Genomic DNA, 24,244 nt, shown 5'->3' with positions numbered 1-24,244 from the left:
GGTAACATTTTTGTTCAATTATTTTATTTAGATTAGAATTTTTTTGTATATCAAAGCCAAACCTAATTAAAACTCAGAGTTGATGCCGCAACATTGTAATGTTTGGACGTCACAAATATCCACGACGTATTACTAAAAAAACTTTGAATAGACTAAATTTTCAATACTAACAGCATGTACGAAGATTTTCCAAGTACATAGCGTTTTTGAAAAGGCCCATGGTTCCACATGAGAAAGTATTCAGAAGAGTAATGGCTAAATGGTATTATTTAGATTATTTTTACGTTTATATTATTCTTCAATTAGTTTGGTGAAGGTGACAGAATTATTTATTATTTAATAGAGAAAAAAGTAAGAGACAATATGAAAATACGCGTGTAAAGTATGAATTATTATTATAATATTGTAATTTTGTAACACTAATTTGTTAAATAGCATGAATGAAACTGATAGGGACAGTAATATTGTAGTTTATGCTTATACTGTAAAATACCTTTCTGATTTTTCGAGTATTTACAACTTTAACAATGGCAGATGATAGAACTGAATTTTTAAGATATTGCTACTTTAAAACCTACTTTTCCACGTTAAACAATAGGTCCAGTTCAGATAAAAATCCTAGTTGGTAAAAGGTACCATGATTTCGCTTAAACAATTGCTATGATGCTTTTTTGTTATTTTCAATTTACCATATAATTTTCTTTAATAAACCATATTATTCGATAAACGATAAATATTCTTGATATTCTAGCATCGATGTTATATTTATACAGAATGTATATTTATATATATATATATATATATATATAAACATATATATATATATATATATATATATATATATATATATTTAGCTTTTATAACATCAATGAAAACGTTAAGAATTACTCTCTTGACAATTTTACATATAAACTGGATGGTATAATTCTATCTTGAAACTTGAATTAATTCAACACGTGAATAATATTTTGGTGTTCTTTGATGGCGTGAACAGTAAAATTCTCATTTTACGATCAACATGAAAAAACTACATGGATTCCAAAATTAAAGTTAAAATTGTTTCTGAAAGTCCATGGTTTAATATAGTATGGTACAGGCCTACAAATGAATTTTAAAGGATTTTTTTAATTTGAAGCTTTATTGTGAAAAATCGATATACATTTTTATTCAAAGTCTTATCAATCCATAGCCGCTACTATTTTCCCGTCTTTCAAGCAATTTACATATTCAGTCGTGAAAGAACGAGGTATTTTTCGAGGCTTTCCAGGAATCGACCCATTCTTGGTACCTGGTAAGAAATGAAGTGCTACGCATATAGATCACGACTCATATGTCAGAACAAGTAGCAAGTACTAAAAACACAGAATGAGCAAAATCTCGATAATACAGGGGGTGGAGTAATACTTCCCATTTTAATATTTTCACTGGTTTGGCATCATGTGGTCGAGCGCTGTCATGCTGAGGAATACCATTGATGTCTTTGCTCGAATTCCGACCGTTTTTGACACACTACTCGGCTCAAACGCATCAATTGTGGTCGATAGCAATCCCCATTGATGATTTTATCTAATCATGACTTCAAATCTGCACCTTGAAATTGTTTTGACTGTCCAGAACATTATATACCTTTAGTGTCAAAATCATAACGTTTAAAGCGTCGAAATGAGTTTTATTTAAATGTTGAAATCGATGTAACACGACTGCCATAAGCTTCATACGGCATTAGATGACCTTCAGCCACCTTTTTCTTCAAATTGAATTAAAAAAATAAAACTAACCGCATATGCGATTCAGTTAGTAGAAATTCAGACATTTTCAACATACTGAAATAGATTTTGTTTACACTTCGGTGAAATTACATATATTTTTAATATATATTTTAAAGTCTCCTTTTTACCAACGAGAGTTTATCTGGACTGGTCTGGTTTTACGTGAACTCCGAATCACGGTCCTCGGCATTAAGTCTACCGACTGGAGAGTGACCATCTTAAAAATCATCCCAGAAGACATCCGGTCTTACCCAGCCTGATTACTGGCGTGACTGCGATCATTTTCCTTGTCGCATTTTGCACTCTTGTCTAAGGACAATCACAGATATTAAATAACCACAAACATGTATTTACCACCATGCCCCACCAGAATTCGACCCGACTATAGCAACAGTAGCAGGACCGCCCTGTCACCTTTACCATTGCGGCAACCAAGCCGGAAATTTGAACATATTGAAAAGTAAAGCTATCTATTGTAAATAATTTAAAGTTAATTTATAAGCCTACAATGCAGAAAAGTTCATAAGACCAACTGTCGATTACAGTTTAACGCAATGTAATGTCACGTCATATCCTACACTTTGCAGGGGTATTCTGATTGGTAATTCAGAAATTTCTTCATACTTCTCCTGAGTTATCTTGTCCGGAATAAAATAAATACTATAGACTCATCCTTTCGATTCTCTAACCCAATCTATATCCCAGCCGACAAAAACTTTTATTTTACTAGAAATATTTTATTTTACGGAAATGAATGGCGACTTATTGAATTCAATTCTATTCTAATAATAACGAACCCCTATGTCTAGCCATATATGTATTTCATCTCCCTAATGGAAGATTTGTAGTACGGCTTTCATTTTAAAACAGAATAAGTTCCTTACTTCAATATCACCAAAAACAGCTAAGTAGATTTATATAAAATATATCGTACCAAAATTCATCAGTTCAGTTTCTGAAGAGTGACCTAATTTTGAGCAATGTATTCGACTAGCGTTTATATATTTACAGGGCGTTGCAATTTTATATTGCGACTGACTATATGATATTAAGGACATTGATCTTCTGCAAAGGATTCGGATTAATATGCCAATGGATCCGTGTATTCTCTTTCAATAAAAATTATAAAGAACATTCACTTTATTCACAAAATGAATATGTTAATGACCAGTATAATAAAGTAACACACTGATGAATATCCCTGGAAATTATAAAAAATCTAATGTATTTATAAGGAACAGAAATATAAAACGCCTACAATATTTTAAACTGGAATTCCGTAAAGAAAATGTCTTAAATTAAAGTAATATTCATCAGCTTTCACAAAGAGCAATGTTGTTCGATAAATCACGAAGCGTGACTATTTTTTTCTGTAATCATTAAAAATAGACTTTGTAAAAATATTTTTAATTTTCAAGAATACTTCGTGACAATAGTATAATTATGATGGTACCCTGACCGAATAACACTACCATCACGCTTCATGAGCGCCAAATGCCTGTTAATCTGCTTCATTAGCCTCTTTTTGGGTACCTGATTAAATATGATACTATATTTCCACGTCGGACATCATGTAACAATAAGCGAGGAAGAAAAAAATAAGCCCCCACTAATGAAGCCAAACAACCGATCGTGAAAAATTAACATATATAGAGTCTCGATTCCACAATAACTCGAATAAATTACGCGTCTCTATTCGACTTGCCAGCGACACACACAAGAAAAAAAAATGAGAAAAAGGAACCTTTAAATCCGATTAGGACGAACAGTGTGGAAGAATCAAAAACCGAGTCCGCCGTCTCGCGTTCGGAATAACTGATGGGTTTTCTCAGCGGGTCCTGATGGCGAACAAACGTCAATGGACCGTCGGTATCCCGTCGTAAGGCTCAGAATCGTACCAAGCGTACTCCTTTGTGAGGTGTGATGTAGGACGGCCAGATGGATCTTTTGTTGCGTCGCTTTTGTGTCCCGAAATTGCCCCGGTCGATATTTCATATTGGGTTCTTGGTACCGAGTCTGAATCGTTCGGGATAATGCTTATTTATTAGTTTTTTTTTTCGTCTGTGTTAGTTGGTCGGGACGTGTTTCGGTTTAAAGAATCTGGGTGGGATAGTGGAGTATACAATGACTTTTTTTGGAATAGTTGCATTTATATCTACCATTATATGTGAATGTCCTTTGAAAAATGAATACTATTTACGAGAGAAGTAGTATAAAAGATTGACGTAGTTAAATACCTGTAATGAAATGAATAGACCTTTTGTAATGTTACTGCATTTCTTTGAATCCAAAATTGTTTAACAAGCGACAAACGAAAAGAAAGATTTACGTATAAATTATTTTTACCTTATTTTTGTCGTTGAATTGCTGAAAGAACAATGGATTGCTCACTGATAAAAACATACTATAGGGGGGATGAACATATGACATATACACAATATTTATTTATTAACAAGGTGTTGCAATTCTTCGTGGAATAGATTCGTACAGTATATGAATAGTTTCCAACGGAATGTTGTCCCATTGTTATACCAAGTCATCCGCCAATTGCTTCAATGATGTTAGATATGGAAAATAGTCATTCATATATCACACATGTTACCGAACGCTTGTTTTAACCGTCGCAGAACAAGTCGTAAAATACACTGAAATATTACCTATAGTCCGTTCGATAAAATAGTGAATTTACGTCATCTAAATATATGACGTCAAAATGTCGCCATAAATCATACCATATCAACTTTGAGTTTCAGCTTATTTTGGCTTTAATATATAATAAAATTCTAATCTAAATAATGTAACATTCTTATAAATTGCAATTGTTAATACATAAAATTCTCATTTTAGTCAGCAAATAAAATAAATAAATAAAGTATATCTAATGCCTCTATTATCTCGTTCCTATTCTAAGTAAGTGATTAGAGACGCAAACTGTCTGCAAAAACAAGCAAAGCACCAACACGTTTTCCGGTTTATAATAACCTGTAGTTATAATCAATAATTTTTTGAAGAATTTTTCAGAGGTTTGATAACCAGGCGAATTTTGTACGCCGATTCGGTTACATATTCGAACATATCAGATAGAATTGTTTCTCGTTTTAATAGGATACATTGCTCCAGAATATCTCCAGATTTGGCTCAAGCCAATAGCTCCATTTAGTTTTAAAACAGAGAATCGAAGTTTGGCGCATGCGTATATACAGCTTTATCCACTTTTTACGATGATTATTAGATTTATGTCGAATATATCAAGCAGGTAAGTATATAGGTTCAGGAAGTAAATAAAAATGGTAAAATTTGGAAATACCACATTTTATCTAAAAGAGTATTAAATAAAACGAAATAATAAAAATATAATTAATATATGTCCAGCTATTCTATTTTTATAAAAACATCATATCACACATCATCATTGTTTTTATAAATAAAAATACACAAATATGATAAATAATTGATTTAATGTTGAAACTATATATAAAGAGAAAAATAAACATTGAAAATTTTTTTAAATAACACATTTTATTTAAAAAATTATTGAATAAAATGAAATAATAAAAATAATTTCTATATGCCTTTCTATTTTTATAAAAACACCATATTCAAATAAATTTACATATTTGAACAATTAACAAGCACTCTAAGAACCATATAAATACACATTACCATAAAAAAGACCAAAATGGTTTAGATCAAACACTGCCGTATATAGCCATATAGTTAAAACCCACCACTATATATGAAGGCAGTAAAATTTTGCTAAAAATCTCCCAATATTATCGCTACTAGTCTTGATCCACAAACCCCATTAATGAATTGATTACTTCGAGCTTATATTGTACATTTACTTGCTTAAAACGAATGGATGATCGTATTTTTAAGCTGAAAGAAATCTCCAGTCAATACATCATTAGTTTTACAAAACAATAATTTATTTACCTATACTCTTATAGAATTATGTATTGTATTTTGCTTGTCATTAGATCATTAGGGTGTCATTGATAGTTTTATATTTTGTTTATTTGATCCAGGTCTACTTTTGTTAGCAAATTTAATTATTTCAAAGTATCACTGTACACTCATATGTTAGCAAAATGCTATCTAATTTTTGTAGCTACATCTTACGTATAAAATAAAATTTAAATCATTACTAAAATGTATTATGTTTAAAATAAATGTCTACTTATTACTAGTTACTACAGTTTTTGCTACAATTCTTAATGGACAAACCTCATTAATAACTTGACTACTTCCAACACAACAAGAATCATTTTCTTCCCTGTTCTTGTTATCATTAAATTTTGGCATATGTTGATACCTATTCATTCACAACAACCTATTCATTCAACATTCTCACTATAAATAAAATTGATGCTGTTTGGATTTTATAACATTTAAAAATCTAATTTTATGTTTTCTGCATTTAATTCTGTACTCACACTTGTTCTTCCATATTCCATATTTTAAAACCAATGTATGTATGTTAGACCACCAAGAATAATACAACAATTTAATTATTATTACTATAGAATTATTAATGTAACATAAAATTTAAATATTGTAGATTTTTTTGTTGTTTTGATCTGATCGACCGTACCGATCGACTCGAAAAGAATGGACCGCTATTAGAAAAGGAAGACAATATAGTTTCATATAGTTTATTCTTTTCGATGGTTCATTCTATGCAGGAAATTGCGCATACGTCCAAGTGCGGAAATGTTGTGGATCAATGTATCCTCTTTTTAACTAGAATAAAATGATAAGGAATATATTTAAAACAAATTTACATTACATACAAACAAATATTGAGACGATGAACTGTATAAATGTACTTTTATAATACTTTCTACATTTTTATTTTCTTTGTTTCATAAAAACGTATTTGGGTTTCGTTAGTTGAGCAAATGGTTTTATTGTTGTGAGTGAGTAGTAGCGTTTAACACGTTCGTTTTTCTGCAATTTTTTGTATGATTTCGTAAATTTACAGCGAAAGGGGATCCAAATTTTATTTGTAAGCTAACCGTATGTATGTCTTTAGATAACATGTTATAAAATAATATTGAACATACATTGTTGAATGATAAAATCTATTTAGCAGTTGTTTCCTAGATTTAACGTATCATCCTCATCTGTTGCTTAAGAGGAGTGTTGAGAATCTTCAGATCAAAAATTCTTCAGATCATTCTCTGTGTTCCTAACCTATGCTTGCCTATGCTATCCAGACAGTCAATTTGCTATTGAAATCTGAGTGGAATTTAATCACTCTTAACTCCATGAACATATGATAAAACACTGTAATATGCATTTTTGAATTTATTTTTAATAATGTATTAATTATTGCACCTTAATTAGTTTATTTGATTTTTAATATGATCTCGGATAAAAAGATAGGAAACTTGCTTTAAGCATCGCATTTAGACTGTTTTGTACTTATAGACACGAATCAAGAATACAAAAGAATTTACACAATAAGTTCCAAAAGTTTCTAGAACTTTACTTTAATCTGTGTTCTTATTCTACACGCATCTTCTTAAAGGGCCAATAACGGCTTCAGCTTGGCCCATTAGGCTATACCGTTATTCAACCGCATATCATCAAGTATTTGAATTAGTATTGTTGAGTTATTCAGTGTATTCAGACGCTAATTGCATATTTGACATTTATTAATATTGTTGTTTGATTTGAACGGATCTTGAATATTCTTGCTGAAACCTATGAAATGTTCACAATTATTTCACGTTTCAATGATTTTGAACTGATGATTTTGATATCATTGACAAATAACTGGAGGAACAAAAAAGCAGGGGACTAAAACCCAGTTCAAACTCTAAAAATATTTCAGGCAGCTTAGCAGTAGTTGAATCAACAACAACGATCTAAAAAGAGGAAGAGAGAGGAGGGATCAACAAGGTATAAAGTATTACAAACTGCTAAAACGGAAAGAAATTGTTACAATAGATATTTGGGTACGCCATTTAAATATATTCAGGTACGAATTGTTAAAAAACAAATTACCAACAATATCGAGTAATAACTTCTCCTATTGCCTGTCAACGCTCGGCCACGCGTTCTAATTGGAAGCTATATCCCACTGACCAGATCTCTTATTCAGATGGATGCAACATAGATTGGCAGGCATTGGCGGTTTCGGAATGCTGAATCTAATATCGTTCTTTCGGCACGGTATCGCCTGTTGCTAGAGTGATGAATACATGGAATACATGGAAACACCTAGTATATCTTGAAAAATGCTCTAACCCTCAACCCCAGTATGCATCAGCAAATATAAAATTATCATCTAGAGACATCAGACTTAATGATCTGATGAAAAGCGAATCTGATCTTCAACTTTAACATGTTGAAAATCACAATAATCACTGTTTCTATTTCATTCCATTACACTCTATTAATTTTCTCCAGAAACATTTCCGACATTTTAAATAACTGCTAACGTTAAATAACTGGGCTCTTATGATTGTTCTTAGGTAGTGATATTACTTCAATATTTTCTTGAGTTTCTAGACCCATTTGGTTTGTTTCGCTACAATCTCATTTTATTAGTGCTAAGAAATATTTTTATCGCTATATTTCATTATTATTATTATCATCATCCCTTTAATATGAATGATAGAAAATAGTAAAGACTTGTAATATTAACAGTCGATACTAATAATATAACACAAACGATGTTTATATTCTAAACACATTATTTATCGCTTTTTAAACGAGGGAACAATATTCGTTAATTTGTGGAACCTACGAAGGTGTAACAATCAATAAGCATAACGAACTCTATGGATGTTTACGTATGGCTACACTAAAATGTTGCTAGACATACACATGTTGCGGACGTCACAGGACATTCTACATGGACATGTTGAGCAAAATATGTTTATTTCTTATAAAAATAATATGAATTAACCACCAAGATCGTGTAATTTAACTTATTGTAGAATTTTTTAAAGTTGTAAATCTATGCCAGCGACCGTTCATTTCAACAATTGAAATATCCAACATATTCTCCGCAATTAGAATTATGTTTAATCCGAGTTTATTTTACTGGTTTAATTTGAGGATAAAAAGATACTAATAATAATAATTCAGTACGTCGTTCAACAGCACTGTCGTGCAATTAGCACTGTTTAGTATTTAATGATTTGATTAAATTTTGATGACCAGACTGGATATTTTTTTACTGTTTTTCCATTCAGACAATTATTAATTAATCTAATCTAAGAAAAATACGCCTGAGTGTAATCGCATGTTATTTGAAATCATAATCTAAGAATCAGTTACACGTTATAAAATACGACGAAATTAAATTAGGAGCAACATGGAAACATCTAAATAGAAAAGTCTGCACCGCCCATGTTATTTGCGATATGTTTTAGTATTTAACTTAGATATAACATTCAAGTTCCATATTGTACAATCGTTAAAAGTTATAATTTTTCACATTTTACAGCTCATTTATTACTGACAAGTATTTGTAGGACTAAAAATATATTACATTATTAACCATATATCAAGCGTTATCAGTCTTATGCCGATTAAACTTAAGAAATACGAAAAATCAATAATGTAATCCATTTACAAAATTTATGATTACAATTTCAATGACAGCATATTTTGTTTTTATATCTTATCAAAGGAATTTTGTGTCAACAATGGGCTTAAACGCAACGTTCTAGAGAGGATAGATAGATAGGATAGGATGTGGCTTATATCAATAAATATTTTTTCAATTCATATTCAGTGAAATATTTAGAAGTGTGTCGCTTATTATTGGGAAGGTGTAAATAGAGAGAACTGAGTTTTCTCGATCACTATTTAACAAAACAGAAATAGAGGATTGTCATATTTGAAACAGACAATTGCCTCTCGATTTAACGGTTTTTATATCGAATGGTAATATTGGATTATTTAGGATACTTTCACGTAATCTAAACAATCGTATTTTGTAATGAATCAAAATTAGTATTATTGAAAGTCAAAGAATTTGTCTCCGTGAACGTCTTTATTCCGTAACTATAAAAAGATACATATCTAAGAATTTACATATAATATGAATCGCCGTTTAATATAAGATGTTAAAGCAGAACTGAAAATGCACTATCAAATGTAACATTTTAAGCACAACGAACATTTGTTGAGTAATATTTATTGAAACCAATTCCCAAGGTTCTCGTTTGATTATCTTATTCAACTTATCGAAACTATATGTTTAGATAGTGTCAATAGAATTTTCTAAACAATATTGTTATTTAATTTATTATCAGGTGTACCGGAAAGTTATTACCGGTGTTTTTTTTTTCAAAAAAAAATTACTATGTAATTTTCAAGATATGGAAAAATATATTTATTCAAGCTATTAGCCATTTGATTATATACATTTTGTCCATCTTTCAGACAATTTATGGATGTCATCCCAAAAAAACTATTTGGCTTTTGAGCAAAACCATGATTCCATGATTCTCTACGCTTACAGTTTTCAAAATAAAAACATCTTTCATCACCCGTCGTCACTGCTCGATGCAGAAATGACTTTCGATCATATCTTTGAAACAGCATTTCACAGACGATCAAACGTCATTCAATTGCGCCCATCTTCCCATTTTTGGATTTTCGCATTGCTCATAATCGGTCGCTAATCGTTTCTTGGCCGACATTTAACTCTACTGACAATTGTTGAAGAACATCAAAATATCAACAATAATAAAGGTCTCCCTTAATTATAAATGTGAAGACAAGAAATTAAATTGTCTGATCTGTGTTTTGCTAAGCTTATGGAGAAGCATCAAGGAATTCAACTATGTTGGATTTAAATATGATATGGTCAACCAAAATTGGCTATTAATTTAACACCAAAACTTCAATCTTTGTATGGTGCTTACTAAGTTATCACGTTTGTTCATATTGAATGGAAAATAACAACTTGTCAAACCGTTGTTTGGAACTATTTAAGCGAAAAAAAAAACAGTTTTCGTCGTCGCTTTATTGTAATGGATGCAATATCTACTCTTCATCTGAATTAACAGAATTATCACAGTTGACTGGAGCCATTAACAAAGCGTTGAGTCGATCACTCTTGAAGGACAGTATGTTTTTTTTTAATTAATTACATATTACATTAAATATGCCTAGTACATCTTAATTTACAATTAATTTATTACTACTGTTCTGTTGTACTTGCATTAATACACAAATAAGGCGAGTACGGGATTAATACATCAGTATGTATCTCCCAAATTAAAATAAAACTAATTTTCTGAAACTACTTAAGCTAAAGTTAAAAATACACTTATACACTAAACAAGTTCATGTGGTTTGATTCGCTTCAATCCTCTGATTTCCTGCGTCTTGTACAGCAGCTGTATTCCTTCCACGTTATTGTGATTTAGCAAACGTATTTCATGTTTTAAGGCGAAATCTTGGATCACTTTGTGAGTGTGTTAATGAATAAAGTTTTTTTTAATGTCATTTATATAATTTGAATTTATTCTTTTAGGAGATTTTGATTAATTAATTTTAATGACGTATTTACTTGAACAAATTAATATAATTAGATAAAATTAGATAAAATCATTAAAACAACAGTCAATTACCAGCTTAACAAGATTTTTTTAAGGAAGCGGAATCTTGAATCATAATCGATCTTTAATAAGTATAATAAAACCAATATAAACTAGATGTAATTAATTCGATCTCATAATGTTTTCACTACTAAAATTGGCCTGATTTTATATGATATTCGATATAATCATCTTCTTCCTCTATTTATGTAAGTTAAATTACTATTTTCGCATAAAATAAAATATTTAATTGGGATATTTGGATGACGAATTAAAAATCCGAACATTCATCTATTAAACTTGTTTTCTACTTATTTGCAATCAATTAGCACAATTCTATTAATAGGACGTAACAGCGGTTAACCGTACCAAAGGTTAAAGTACCAAAGGTATTATGACTAATCTCATCAAATCGAAACATAAGGATTCATAACAAACCACAAATAAACCAAACCACGTGCTGTTTTTTGTGGTTTTAATCCAATTTCTCATATCAATAAAGCAAAGTAGAAATAACTCATTAAATAAGCCTTTGTTGGTTGAAGGAAATAGTATTAGTACTGTCGACTAATAGAATAGAAGACAGTAGCCGCTAAATAATTACTACTGTATTCAGTGAAATGCCAAGGAATCATATATCATGTTACACCTTAATTACGCAATTACCCATATATTAATATTAACTCTTTAATATTTGTTGGAAACAAACACATGTTCCTTGCTCACCAGATTTGACAACGTGTGACGAGAAATAAGGATAACCTGAATGCAATCAAGAAACATTTGTGAAAATATTCAAAGGTCAAAAGTGTCTTTACTAGAACTATCAATGTCAACCATCACACAATTATATCGTTTTATAGTTGTTGAGTAGCAATGTGACTTGTATCATTTCCTTCCATTTTTATTTTAGCCTCTTCTAAACTAAATTTGTATAAATTCTGTATGATTTTGAAAACAATTATTAGTTGTTAAATATCATTCTCTAAAAATATGTAAAAAATTATTAGGGATGGTATGATATCAGTCTGGTCATACATCGTTTACAGAAATATTAATCTTTGTGTTAAATTTAAAGAGAAATGCTGCTGAAAAATAAATGCTGTTGAAAATATCATTAAAAAAATCATGAATATTGCATTCAACACCAATCAAACTGATATCAGAACACCACATTTTAGAACTCTCCGAACTGCTTCGAAACCAATAGGAAACGCCTACTTTTTGTCTATTATGAAGGAACTGAAAAAAACTTCAAAAATTTCAGCCAAAAGAGGTATAACTATTCATTCTTGTTGCCATATTGCAAGAATTATATACACTTTTAAATTGAAGGCGAAAATGATTAATAAACATGAGTAAAGTGTTCCTATATATCAAGATATTTGAATATATATCATGATGTCATGAATATATATGTCGTCGTCTGTTCAGCATACTCTATGTTAACAAACATCTCATCTAATTGGTTACTTACTAACATGGTTAAAAACTTTTGTTGCAAAATGGTTTTTATATGCATTAATAGTTATAAAAGGAACAGATAGAGAACAATTTTCCATTTTCGCACTTCTACAATATTTCGAAACCATATGCCAGACAAGTCATGCTGCATGGATCTGAACAATTTGTAACCAGGAGGCGCTATATCTGGCGAGTACACTGAGTGTAGCAGAACTTTCCATTCCAGCTAGAACCGGAACCAGAATATATGGCCGAGCATTGTCATGTAAGAGGATGACTTTACGTTAATTACTGACTATTGCTAGTATTTTCTGCAACAATCCCACAGAGCATAACTGATGGTCATGAATATTCCGCTTTACGGTCGATATGGATAGTTCTTCAGAACTAACCCATGACTTTTTATACTTGGTATTATTATAACAAATCGTACGCATAAAACTACTTTTTGCCCGAGAATGAGACGGCAATGTTGAAACCGTTAGACCATCACTATATGTTATACCACTTTTCATAATTTTGCATCTTCTCCTTCGTATTTCAATTGCCGTCTGATCGTGATACATCGTCTAAACATCAAGTCCTGTAATTTTGTCTGGCTGTTCTTTTTCATCCACATAAAAATCGGCATTTTTAAATTATTGATACCAAAATCGAAAATTGGAATATGACAGAGCACCATCACCATAAGTATTTAAAAGTGTTCGATACGATTCTGCAGCAGATTTTTTTAAATCACACAATAAAAACATATATGAATACTGTATACGCTAAGTAACTCAGTAATACTACATGGAAAATTGTCATTTATGCAGATATCAAATGTCAATGACAAAAGCATCTAATTCAACAGTTGGTTAAAGTTGTTTACATTGATACAATATATTAATGTCTCTAACAGACATATTTTTATAAAATATTTACTTTTTTCTTTACAAACTTTAAAGTAATGTGCGTTACTAAATTTACATTCCATAGCAATCTATATGTCTTAATAAGATATATGACTGATTAATTTATCATAAATTGTTCTGCATTTTTTATTCCGCATATGCCGCTATAAGTTACTTCATATAATTTGTACAACTTCCTGCGTGATCGCATGAAAATTCCAAGGAAAATTGCGAGACGTTTATTCCTTCACACTTCGATAATGTTACATGTTTTCCTTTATAAGGGGGGTCCTGGGGAGTTATTTAAACATTCTATACATCATCCAACGAAACCGTCCATATAATTTATCCAATTTCCTGCATGATCGGATGAAAGATTGAAAGGAAATCGCGGATGGTTTGTGCTCATTTAAATTTTTGTACCGTATATAATCATATCGATATAGAATCTTATAAGAAAATATATATTTCTCAAATTAGGTTATCTCGAATAAACAGTGTATTTCTGACCAAGAATAACTATCTCAGTCATGGCAATAGCAAACAAGGCTGTGTGGGAGTGGATGTTTTCTGTGATGGTCGCTAAGTTAGTCACTGGCCAACTATCGACAGTCAATAGGATCAATGCCTAGGACCGTAGTTCGTAACCCACGTTGAGCAGTAGGTACAGTCCATATAAACCCTCGTAGGAAAGAAGGAAACGAGATATTAAAACTTTCAGAATTAGAAATTAGAATGCGCATTTTCTTGTATATCGCTTTCAAGCTGATCAGACTAAAAATCAACCATGTTTGAACAGCTGCACTAAAACATCAAATCAACTAGTAATCCAAAGTTACCAAAAATATTTTTACAAAAAAAAATTGAAGCGACTTCGGAACGTGCCGTGCTATATTAAATTAGATTTTTTTTAATTTGTTTCTTTTTAATTTTGTATTTATGACGTAAAATTATATTATTATTTTTGTGTTGTTTGAGGGCTCGACACCAGCTTCAAACTGATTTTTATTCAGTTACATTGTACATATCCACAAGGTAGCGTCTTAGGACCTCTCCTGTATCTGCTCTACACTGCTGACATTCCAACAACAAAAGAAACATTTCTTGGAACCTTTGCCGACGACACAGTTATTATGGCAAAAGATATATCTCTGCCTAGGGCAATAGAACAAGTGCAAGTGGCAGTCAACAAAATCTACAAATGGACAAAAGATTGGAAAATTCAACTTTAATGGCTCCAAATCTGTCCATGTTAATTTTGCATTACGGCGAAATAATAAAAACTTAATTATATCACTCAATGGATGCCCGATTCCTCAAGCAGAATCAGCAAAATACCTTGGAATCCATCTTGACGGTAGATTAAATTGGAAGCATCACGTTAGACAAAAAGCAAAACACATTAGAACCAAAATAAAACAACTATACTGGTTAGTCGGAAGATACTCTCAACTTGATCTAGAATCAAAGAGGTTGATCTATAATACAATTATAAAGCCAATTTGGACCTATGGGGTGCAAATATGGGGATGCACTAAAAATTCAAATCAGTTAGTCATACAGCGCTGTTAAAACAAGGTTCTTCGATTGATTACCAATGCCTATCGCTATGTAACCAATGAAGAACTGCACGATGACCTGGAAATCAAATGGATTTGCGAAGTTATCCAATATTTCGCCTTGAAACACGAAAGAAGATTACTAAATCATACTAACGTGGAAGCAATACAACTGCTGGACAGCGCGCAGGATGTCAGGAGATTGAAACGAACAAAACCATACGAACTTGTGTGAACATTTAGTGTGTATTATTAGTGTAAACTATAGCTATAAGTTAATAATTAATAAATAATTATAATTTTATATAATATTTTCTCGCACTCGTCTTGCTTGTTAATTAATCCAAGTACATAGGAAAAGTAGTAATAAATTAATTGTAAATTAAGATTGTACTAAGCGTATCTAATAAAGGTGTTATAAAAAAAATTGTATATATTTACAATATTGTACGTGCCTTTAAAATATGAGGGTTTCTCTCGATATCCCACACTCGTCCTGTTTGTATTTTGATACAAGCACAACCGAACAATAATAATAAACTAATTTTATATATTAAGATTTTATGAATCATATCTAATGTTAGATGTAATTAAAACATTTTTTTACCGCTGCCGAGGTGCCGCTTGTACAAAGTTTTACTTTTCATAATTAATTTATAGAAGAAATACCACCGACAGTTAAAAATAAAGTAAATATACTTCATGATAGAAACGTCTAAGTACAGTGTTCTATAGGATCGGCCTATATGTTAGTGTTAAACATCCCCTATAAGGATCGTTTCTAATGAGTCGATTTACCTATAAGCAACGTTGGATTTTCGTCGAAATGATGTTTGCGTTCGACCCTGTTCGTCGAGGGTTTTTAAGATAATTTGTATTCATTCGGCTCATTTTTTCAAGTATGAATCTACTATTACAGGAGGTAACAAAACGTACTTATTCACTGCTTATCTTAATTAGATAATAATGAACTAAATATTGAAAAACATATGGAAACTGTCACTTAATATCATATATAGATAATTCAATTTATTATTAAGTTGATTATACTACTAATATACTACTATGATAAAAAATAAGATGTAAATATAGTATTATATAAATTTTGAATTATTATATGCCATTTGAACCAAGTTATTCATTTCAATAAATTAGAACTATGGGCTAATACATTTTTGTTGTTCTTTCATGGTAATGTGCTTTTTCATACCAATGTAAAATTAAAAACCAATGTTGTTTTTTCGTATCTGTATGATTAAAACATTTAACTCGTATAATTGCTAGCTCTCGATTCACCTATTTTAGCTTCACTAGATTTTCAGTAAAACTATACTGGAAAAATATTCACTTAGGATCATGGATTGTATTCAAGAATACTTAGAAGCAGATAAAATGCATGTTGAAACAAACATCGTTGATAAAGTCGATATAAAAGCATAAAGCTTTTTCATTGTGATTGATAAAAATAATTCAAAGCCCAAACAGCACCCTAAATGTATCATAAAGTCAAGCCCAGTTCAATTATCAGCTGTCAGGACTAAAAAATATATTCTTAGCTAATTTAGATATCAATTCGTATAAAATAATATATTTGATAAATAATAAAGTTCTATGGAATGTTATCGAAGGTTATTCAATATCACCTGGATAGCCTTATATATCTGAGTAATATATATGATCTCAATATATTATTTATAAGATAGGGGAATTCAGTAGAGTAATTTTAGTGTTTTCTAATAGATAATTTTAATAAAGTACGATATCTCTAGCAATATTTACCCTAGATATAAAATTGGCATCATTCGTTTCCCAGAACTATGATTATTAAGAGATTTTCATATAGTTTTTTATGAGAAGTTAGTACTAACAAAAAATTAAAACAAGTTTTTTATGTTTTTCTTAATATAACATGTAGTTAGCATATCAAATGAATACTGAGGTTACAACGAGTCTACTCACTTTTTGGTATCTTCATATAATATGGGAAAGTTCATGCTCTTTCACTCTAAGTAATTAACAATCAGAAGAAGTAATATCTGGTAAATATGGCGTTGAGATGTCTCATTTAATAATTTGCATTTTCTTCAACATTAAATTCAATTATCTTAAAACTTTAACCATATACTTCACTAACTAATCGATCTTCAAGAACTACAGATTCCTATAAATTACATGATGTTCTGGCGAATAATGCTTATATAATATTTCAACGTTTCTTTTATTTAATGGTTGTACACCTAATAGTCTAGATCAATGAAATCGAATTGTAACTTTAATAAAATAATAACATTCTGTAAAGTCTGACAGTTTCACAGATTAATGTTTCTTAAGGCCAAAGAAATATTCATGACTAGTAGAATAAATGTATATTCGAATTAAAAAACTATACTTTTCTTGAGATAAAATCGTTTAATTACGTTTGATGATAATTATTTCAACAATATAATGTGATTTATTGCACAAAGCCTACTTTTGTATCCTGTCGATTCTCCGAATCGTGCGTCACATAATATCTAAAGTGATATTATCGTTACTTTAATAATACATTTATTTTGCTGAACATATTAGTACAGTACAGTGCAGGCAAAATTAACCCATAATTGTAGAAATAAATATTTTCGAAAATAATTTACTCCTCGAATACTGACGTTTTAGTTGGACCTGAGTTAATCAGTGAAAAACAACTTTTAATCTTGACCTGATAAACTCTCCGTTAAAATACTTAAATATAGTTAAGTATACGGGGTGATTCAGGCAATGTCTCATATGATAAACCACATATTACCGACAGTTTCCTTGGGTGGAAGTGATGAAATAATGTAATGTGCGTTAGCCCACTCGGAAACAAGCGGAATGTCAAGTTCAGAACGCAATACTACTTAATAAAAACATATTGTTTATTTATATTCAGTTAACGCACCAATCAAGCACAAGTTAGTCTCTGGAATTATGACTCGGTTTACTTCGAGAATGGTTCATCGGTGATATTAACAGATTGATAAATAATTTAGTTCCTGATAGTTATGTTGTAATAGGGGTTTTCTGTATTGTGTAATAAATGAAAAATATATTGCCAATTTGATTCCAAATTGTAACTAAACATGTTTAGATTGTATATTCTGTTGTATCTATGGCAGTTTTCATTCCTAATTGGACAAGGTCAATTTAATTTAAATTTTTAATTTTTTTTACTGAAATAATCTATTATTTTAAAATTACCCATAGATAAACACATATTTTCAGATGGAATGAGTATGTAGTTTGTATACTAATTGTCTAAATTATTGACATTAGAACTATCGAGGTATAAGTCAATTCAATATTATCAATTACCGGTTTTCACTCTGCTTGGACTGTATACACTAACCCTTAGTTTGGAGATTTTGGAAAAAAATATTTGGTTATGTTCCTAAATATTATTAAACTTCTTCGAGCATCTTACTGTGGTTCTATTAGCTAAGTATGAATACGAAATGATTTGTTAAATAGGTACGGGAGCTTTTGGCTCTCTAACGTATTACATATAGAGGATAAGAAATGTTATAATGAAGAATAAAATCTGCCTATTTCGAACGGTTATCTTGTCAGCCCTTCTCTATGACTCTGAGAGATATTTAAGCTTGAGGTCTTCGAGATGCGTTGCTTAAGGAAAATTCTACATGTTTCTCTCTTGTATAGTATTAGAATAGTAGATTATAGTCGTCTGAAAATGTCTGTTTGTACTAAATAAAAATTGATTCTTACATATCACAAAATGTAAAGTAACTAAAATATTAATGATTCTCAAACCAGAAAAAAATACCAGAATATGTCACCTCCTACCGGCCTATAAGTTTATTACCGATAATCTCGAAATTTTTCAAAATCTCGAAATATCAGTTTGGGTTTCACAATAAGCATGGAACTATAGAACAAGTGCATAGACTTGTAAACAAAATAAACATGAGCCTAAATGCCAAATCATATTATTCGACTGCTTTCTTAGACATATATCAGACTTTTGACAAAGTTTGGCATACGGGCTTGCAGGTTAAATTGAAGAAACTTCTCCCTCATTCGGAGTATCAGTTACTAAAATCGTATCTCACTGATAGACATATATAGTAATAGATATATACTGTAAGGCAAGACGATGGAACATACCGAATTACATCCAATATATTCAGGAGTTCCGCAAGGTAGTGTATTGGATCCAATACTATATCTTCTATATACAGCCGACCTACCCACCACAAAAATAACTACTGTTGCAACATACGCAGACGACACAGCAATCTTAGCAACTCATGAAGATCCAGTCACAGCATCAATGAACCTACAAATTCACCTGGAGCAAATACAACTATTGTTGAAGGCATGGCGCATTAAAGCCAATGGAACAAAATCAACAGAGTATGTTAAATATCTTGGTATGCATTTAGATCAACGGCTAACCTGGAAGAAGCACATGCTCTCTAAACAGAGACAACTTGGATTTAAGTTATATCAAATGCATTGGCTCATCGGGCGTAAATAAAAGTTATCATTAGATAACAAGGTATTGCTGTATGAGTCTATACTCAAACCTATTTGGTCATATGGAATCCAACTATGGGGTACCGCTAGAAAATTTAATATTATTATTTATTATTATTTATTTAATATATCCATCATTCATCTGTGCCAATATAAAGTGCTGCGTGCCATTGTTGATGCTCCGTACTATGTTTGTTGAAATGAAGTGATATTCCTCTAGATCCTATGAGTGCATTTCAACGTGTTTGTGTGAAGTACTTCGAAAGAGTGTCAGTGCATCCCAATGTACTCGGTAATCAGCTAAATATGCGACGTGATAGTGAAGTGCGTAGACTAAAACGTGTAATACTATCTGATATGATTATTGGACATACATAAACTTTAGAATAAGACTAATTAATTAAGATAGTATTTTATACAGGAGATTACTTAATAAAATTATTTTACATGTCATGTATATATATAATATAAACATAAGAAATACCAATTGCCTATTGGGCAGGTTGTAGAACCACTAAGAGTAATAAAAAAAACATCACAAAGATTCTGGGGCTATACATTAGTCAACTTACTTTTTGGTATATATTATAATATGGAACTGTAGTAATGGCAGAAATTAGCCGGGATGTACACACTCTTCCGAAGTTCCGGCTGTGGATTCATGACACTATAATATTTAGAGAATATAGTGAGAATGATTTATGTTTGTTATTGGAACTCTAAGCCAACGATTTATAGACAACAGTGTAAGCTCTGACAAGGATTAACCATCCCAGTTACGCCAGTAACTAAGTAAGGTTGGGCAAGGCTGGATGTTTGCGATGATATCTAAGTTAGTCACTAACCAAATGGTATTCTTAATGGAGAGGACCGTAGTTCAAAGTCAAAATATAACAAAATAAAATATCTGTTTAAACTCGTATTTGCAACAGTTCGCGTAATATAAATTGTTTCTTTAGATTACTATATATTATTTTTAAACATAATATAAAGGAAATATTTCTCTTCATACCACTAAATATTTATTAATTCTTAATCTTCCATATGGTCGCGATGCGTTGACCTTTCCCGGTATGCTGATCGTCTTATTTTGATGCCTTTATCAAAATAAATTTTCAAAACCTCTTCGTACAATAACATAAACACTACCGTCATTGGATGAAAAAGAAATATCTAAAAACTAATTGATAACACACACATACATACTATAAGTATAATAGGATGGAAGGGAACATTGAAACTAGTGTATGATAATGTTTGAATAGAACAGATAAAATTACGAACTTGCAACAACGTTATTCCCTAGGTAAAAGAAACAGTCGATTCAGTCGTCACTTTTTTAGTTAAAATAAGGTATTTTTCAAGTAAATTAAAAGTTTTAAACCCCACATAGTTCGTAATTAGTGCAGTCGATAGGGTTTTGATATCTTATGATATTAAATCATATTTTAAACCTATCCTCTTTTGAATTTAATCGGTTTTTTCATTTTTGAATTCATGTACTATTTGAGGAAGTTGAGGACACCAGATAACCGTAATAGATCATAATCAGTTCAAGAGATAATCAAAGTCCTACTGGCAAAACAAAATTCTCTCTCTCCTAAATATTCTTCAGGTACCGGTGGAATATGTCAAACTCTTCTGTACATGACAATAATCCAAAACAAGATGCTGGGATTCCTAAAAATTATAAGAAAAAGTAAAACCTAATGATAGATATTTCACAACAAATTATTACAGGAGAGTTTCATTGGATATAGCATCAATATAAATATCCATTCCAATAATTTTAATAATCCATTAAAAATATCTTAAAATGAATTTACACTATTAATATATCTATCGGCGTTAAGACATGACAAAAAACGGTCTTCACTTGCTGTGAACTAACTTAGTCTACTGGATTTTGTACTTCATACATTCATGTACTATTGGAAGTTGAGGACCCCAAAATTTAGATAACCATAATATATCATAATCAGTTCAAGAGATAATCAAAATCCTACTGGCAAAACAAAATCTCAAGCAGCACGATCATTCTTTTGTTATTTCTTCAGAAGGGAGCTCATCTAGGATATATATCTCGTATGTTTGAAAAAAAACTGGCGTATTTGATTTAGCTAAAGTATATTTAGTCAAGCTAAGTGTTTAGAATTAGGGGTTTCATTTATACTTGATTGGATCGGTAGTATTATTTGTACAGTCATTCCTACAGGAGTAAGATTTTATTAACAGGGATTTGATTTTTTGAAGAAACTGTCTGTTTATATTAGCCGATTCAATTAGCCAGTTAATTTCTATCCGTTCAAATATGATATTTTTTAAATAAATTGCCTTTCATAACTTTGCTAATTAACGTTGATCTATCTAACAAGTCACCACTTTTTTTTTTCAAACGATATATTTTTGCTAAAGTAAATATGTTTTCTCATCTCTCCACAATATTCCTCTAACTTTTCAATGTATTTTTGTAGTCAAGTTTTTTTTTTGGCCAGTTTAAACCACTTTCGACTTCTGTTGACGAGTATTCTTCGAACGATTTCTTTCTTTCAGGCAGTGATGGATTTACACATTTGCAATCCTTTCACATTCATATTAATTATAGTTTTGTAATTGCATTATTAAAATTGGTACTTTATGATTTGTAGAGTTAGAACGCCTGAATACATTGGCTTTTCCACCAACATTGTTCTGTCAATTCCTATATTAGTTTTACAATCCACAATTTAATGAAGATTATACAAGAAATAGTTTTTGGGTATATTTCTATAAGCAAATGACAGTTCATTCTATACTACTTATAAGGTAGGATAAGGAATGCCTTCAACAAAATAATTCGAACATTCGTACATTTGGTAAACATTTTTGGAACAAAAATATTTTGACTTCATTTCCAATTTAAAAACGATACGAATAAATTTCCTATCAAATTATTTGTTATTATCGATACTCAATTAATTTATATAAGTTTTACGTTACCTTTTAGCAAAATTTTAAATCTACAACAATCTACATTCGACCAGAACTGTATGAAATAATTCATGATATGCCTACATGAAAAGAAAAGAGTTTTTAAGGAATTAGTCTTTGGCATAAAAAAGGAAAAGTAATAATTAGCAATATTATTAGCAATAATAGTTTTTAATTTTATTTCAAATAAACCACTTTTACCATATGTTTTTAAAAACGCTACGAATTAATTCCAATACCTCTATAATAGAGTAATTATAAAATTCATGTTCTGGCACTACTAGATGCGTATATAAAAAAAATAAATAATTCATCGGCATCGAGTTTTTACTAAACGCCTTACTGCGTACTAGCAACATTTAAAACACGACAATTGTTTATTGACAAAAATAAGTTAAACGAAAACAGTTTTGCGGAACAAACATAGTCAAGGCTGCAGACCGAGCATTGGCCACATATTGTTCAATATCTCATTAGTTTAGTGAATGATCTCATAGGAGTGTGTGTATGTGTTTCAAAGAATTCCGTTCTGTTTAGCAATTAACATTTTTTCCGTTCGGTTAAATTAATAAAGAGTATTCGTCCAATGCGGTTGAAGTATCGTGCGTTTTGTGCGTATGTGTGAATACATCTTGGTATAATGGAAATACTAGTTCTAGAAGGTACGTAAAAAAAGAAAAACATTGTGTGAACAGACTCAGATTTCGTTTAAATCAAAACAAGAATCCCTTAAAAGTCGGAGGTGGTTTTTTCGTTTTCTACCTGCTTCTTTTATGGGTTAAAATGAATACATAAATAACGACCCATCTCAGTATTATTCCACGCAGTATAAAAGGACTTTTGTATACATTGAACACCTGTTCTAGGAGATTTCTTGAAGGAAACGGCAATCTTTCTAACGAATAATAAGTTATTATTCGACGAGCTTCGTACTGTATTAAACATCGCCAACGTATCATCGTTACAATGTTTAATCTTTTAGGCGCCAGAGGGAATTTTATAAGAAAACGCTCAGCGATTAAATGATTAACCATGTAGAAATCATTGTAAATTATGTCGTCGCACAGTTACGAGTTATGTAGGTGAAATAAATATAATAGTGGGCTGGAAATGTTATAATTTGACATTATATATTATGCTATTATATGTTTTAATAATACGCGATGACTTTGATAGATCTTTATTTCGTTATAATATTATTATTTCAACGTTTAAGGGGCATTCTTAATTATAATTACTATCCGTTTTTGACAAGATGAGTGGATCGTGAGTTTATATCGAATTTATTTTTAATGGAGTTTGTTCGAGAGAAACTCGGAACGTTTAAAATCTATCTATTTGTTTTTATTTGAAGGACGTCAAGCGTTGTCAAAAAAATAGTCTGACGTTGTATTAGATGCTTATATGTGTTTTGTTATTTTTATTTTCACTCTGAAAAGGATTTATTGAGAAAAATTGGTACAATAGCGATCAATTCGTCAACCAATTTTATTTTCTCGCCTTTT

At 30.7% G+C, this 24,244-nt stretch overlaps 1 protein-coding gene across 2 annotated transcripts in view; it reads left to right on the top strand.

Annotated features, from left to right (window-relative positions):
- Positions 1-24,244, top strand: part of tkv (serine/threonine receptor kinase thickveins) — a 305,330-nt gene that overhangs the window by 170,038 nt on the left and 111,048 nt on the right. Inside the window, exon 1 of one of the 2 annotated variants that reach the window (XM_076408430.1) lies at positions 23,131-23,401. The exons of the other annotated variant lie outside the window; for it this stretch is intronic. Within the exon in view, the coding sequence (XP_076264545.1) occupies positions 23,380-23,401 (22 nt within the window). The 5' untranslated portion in view covers positions 23,131-23,379. Of the gene's footprint in view, positions 1-23,130; positions 23,402-24,244 lie in introns of those variants that run through there. 2 annotated transcript variants of the gene reach the window in all.

This window comes from Rhynchophorus ferrugineus, unplaced genomic scaffold (assembly GCF_030347505.1).
Source record: "Rhynchophorus ferrugineus isolate W39M unplaced genomic scaffold, kcgeb_rfMv2 rfM1, whole genome shotgun sequence".
Lineage (NCBI taxonomy): Eukaryota > Metazoa > Arthropoda > Insecta > Coleoptera > Curculionidae > Rhynchophorus > Rhynchophorus ferrugineus.
Note: the sequence above shows the minus strand (reverse complement) of the source record. Positions and strands in the feature narration are given on the sequence as shown.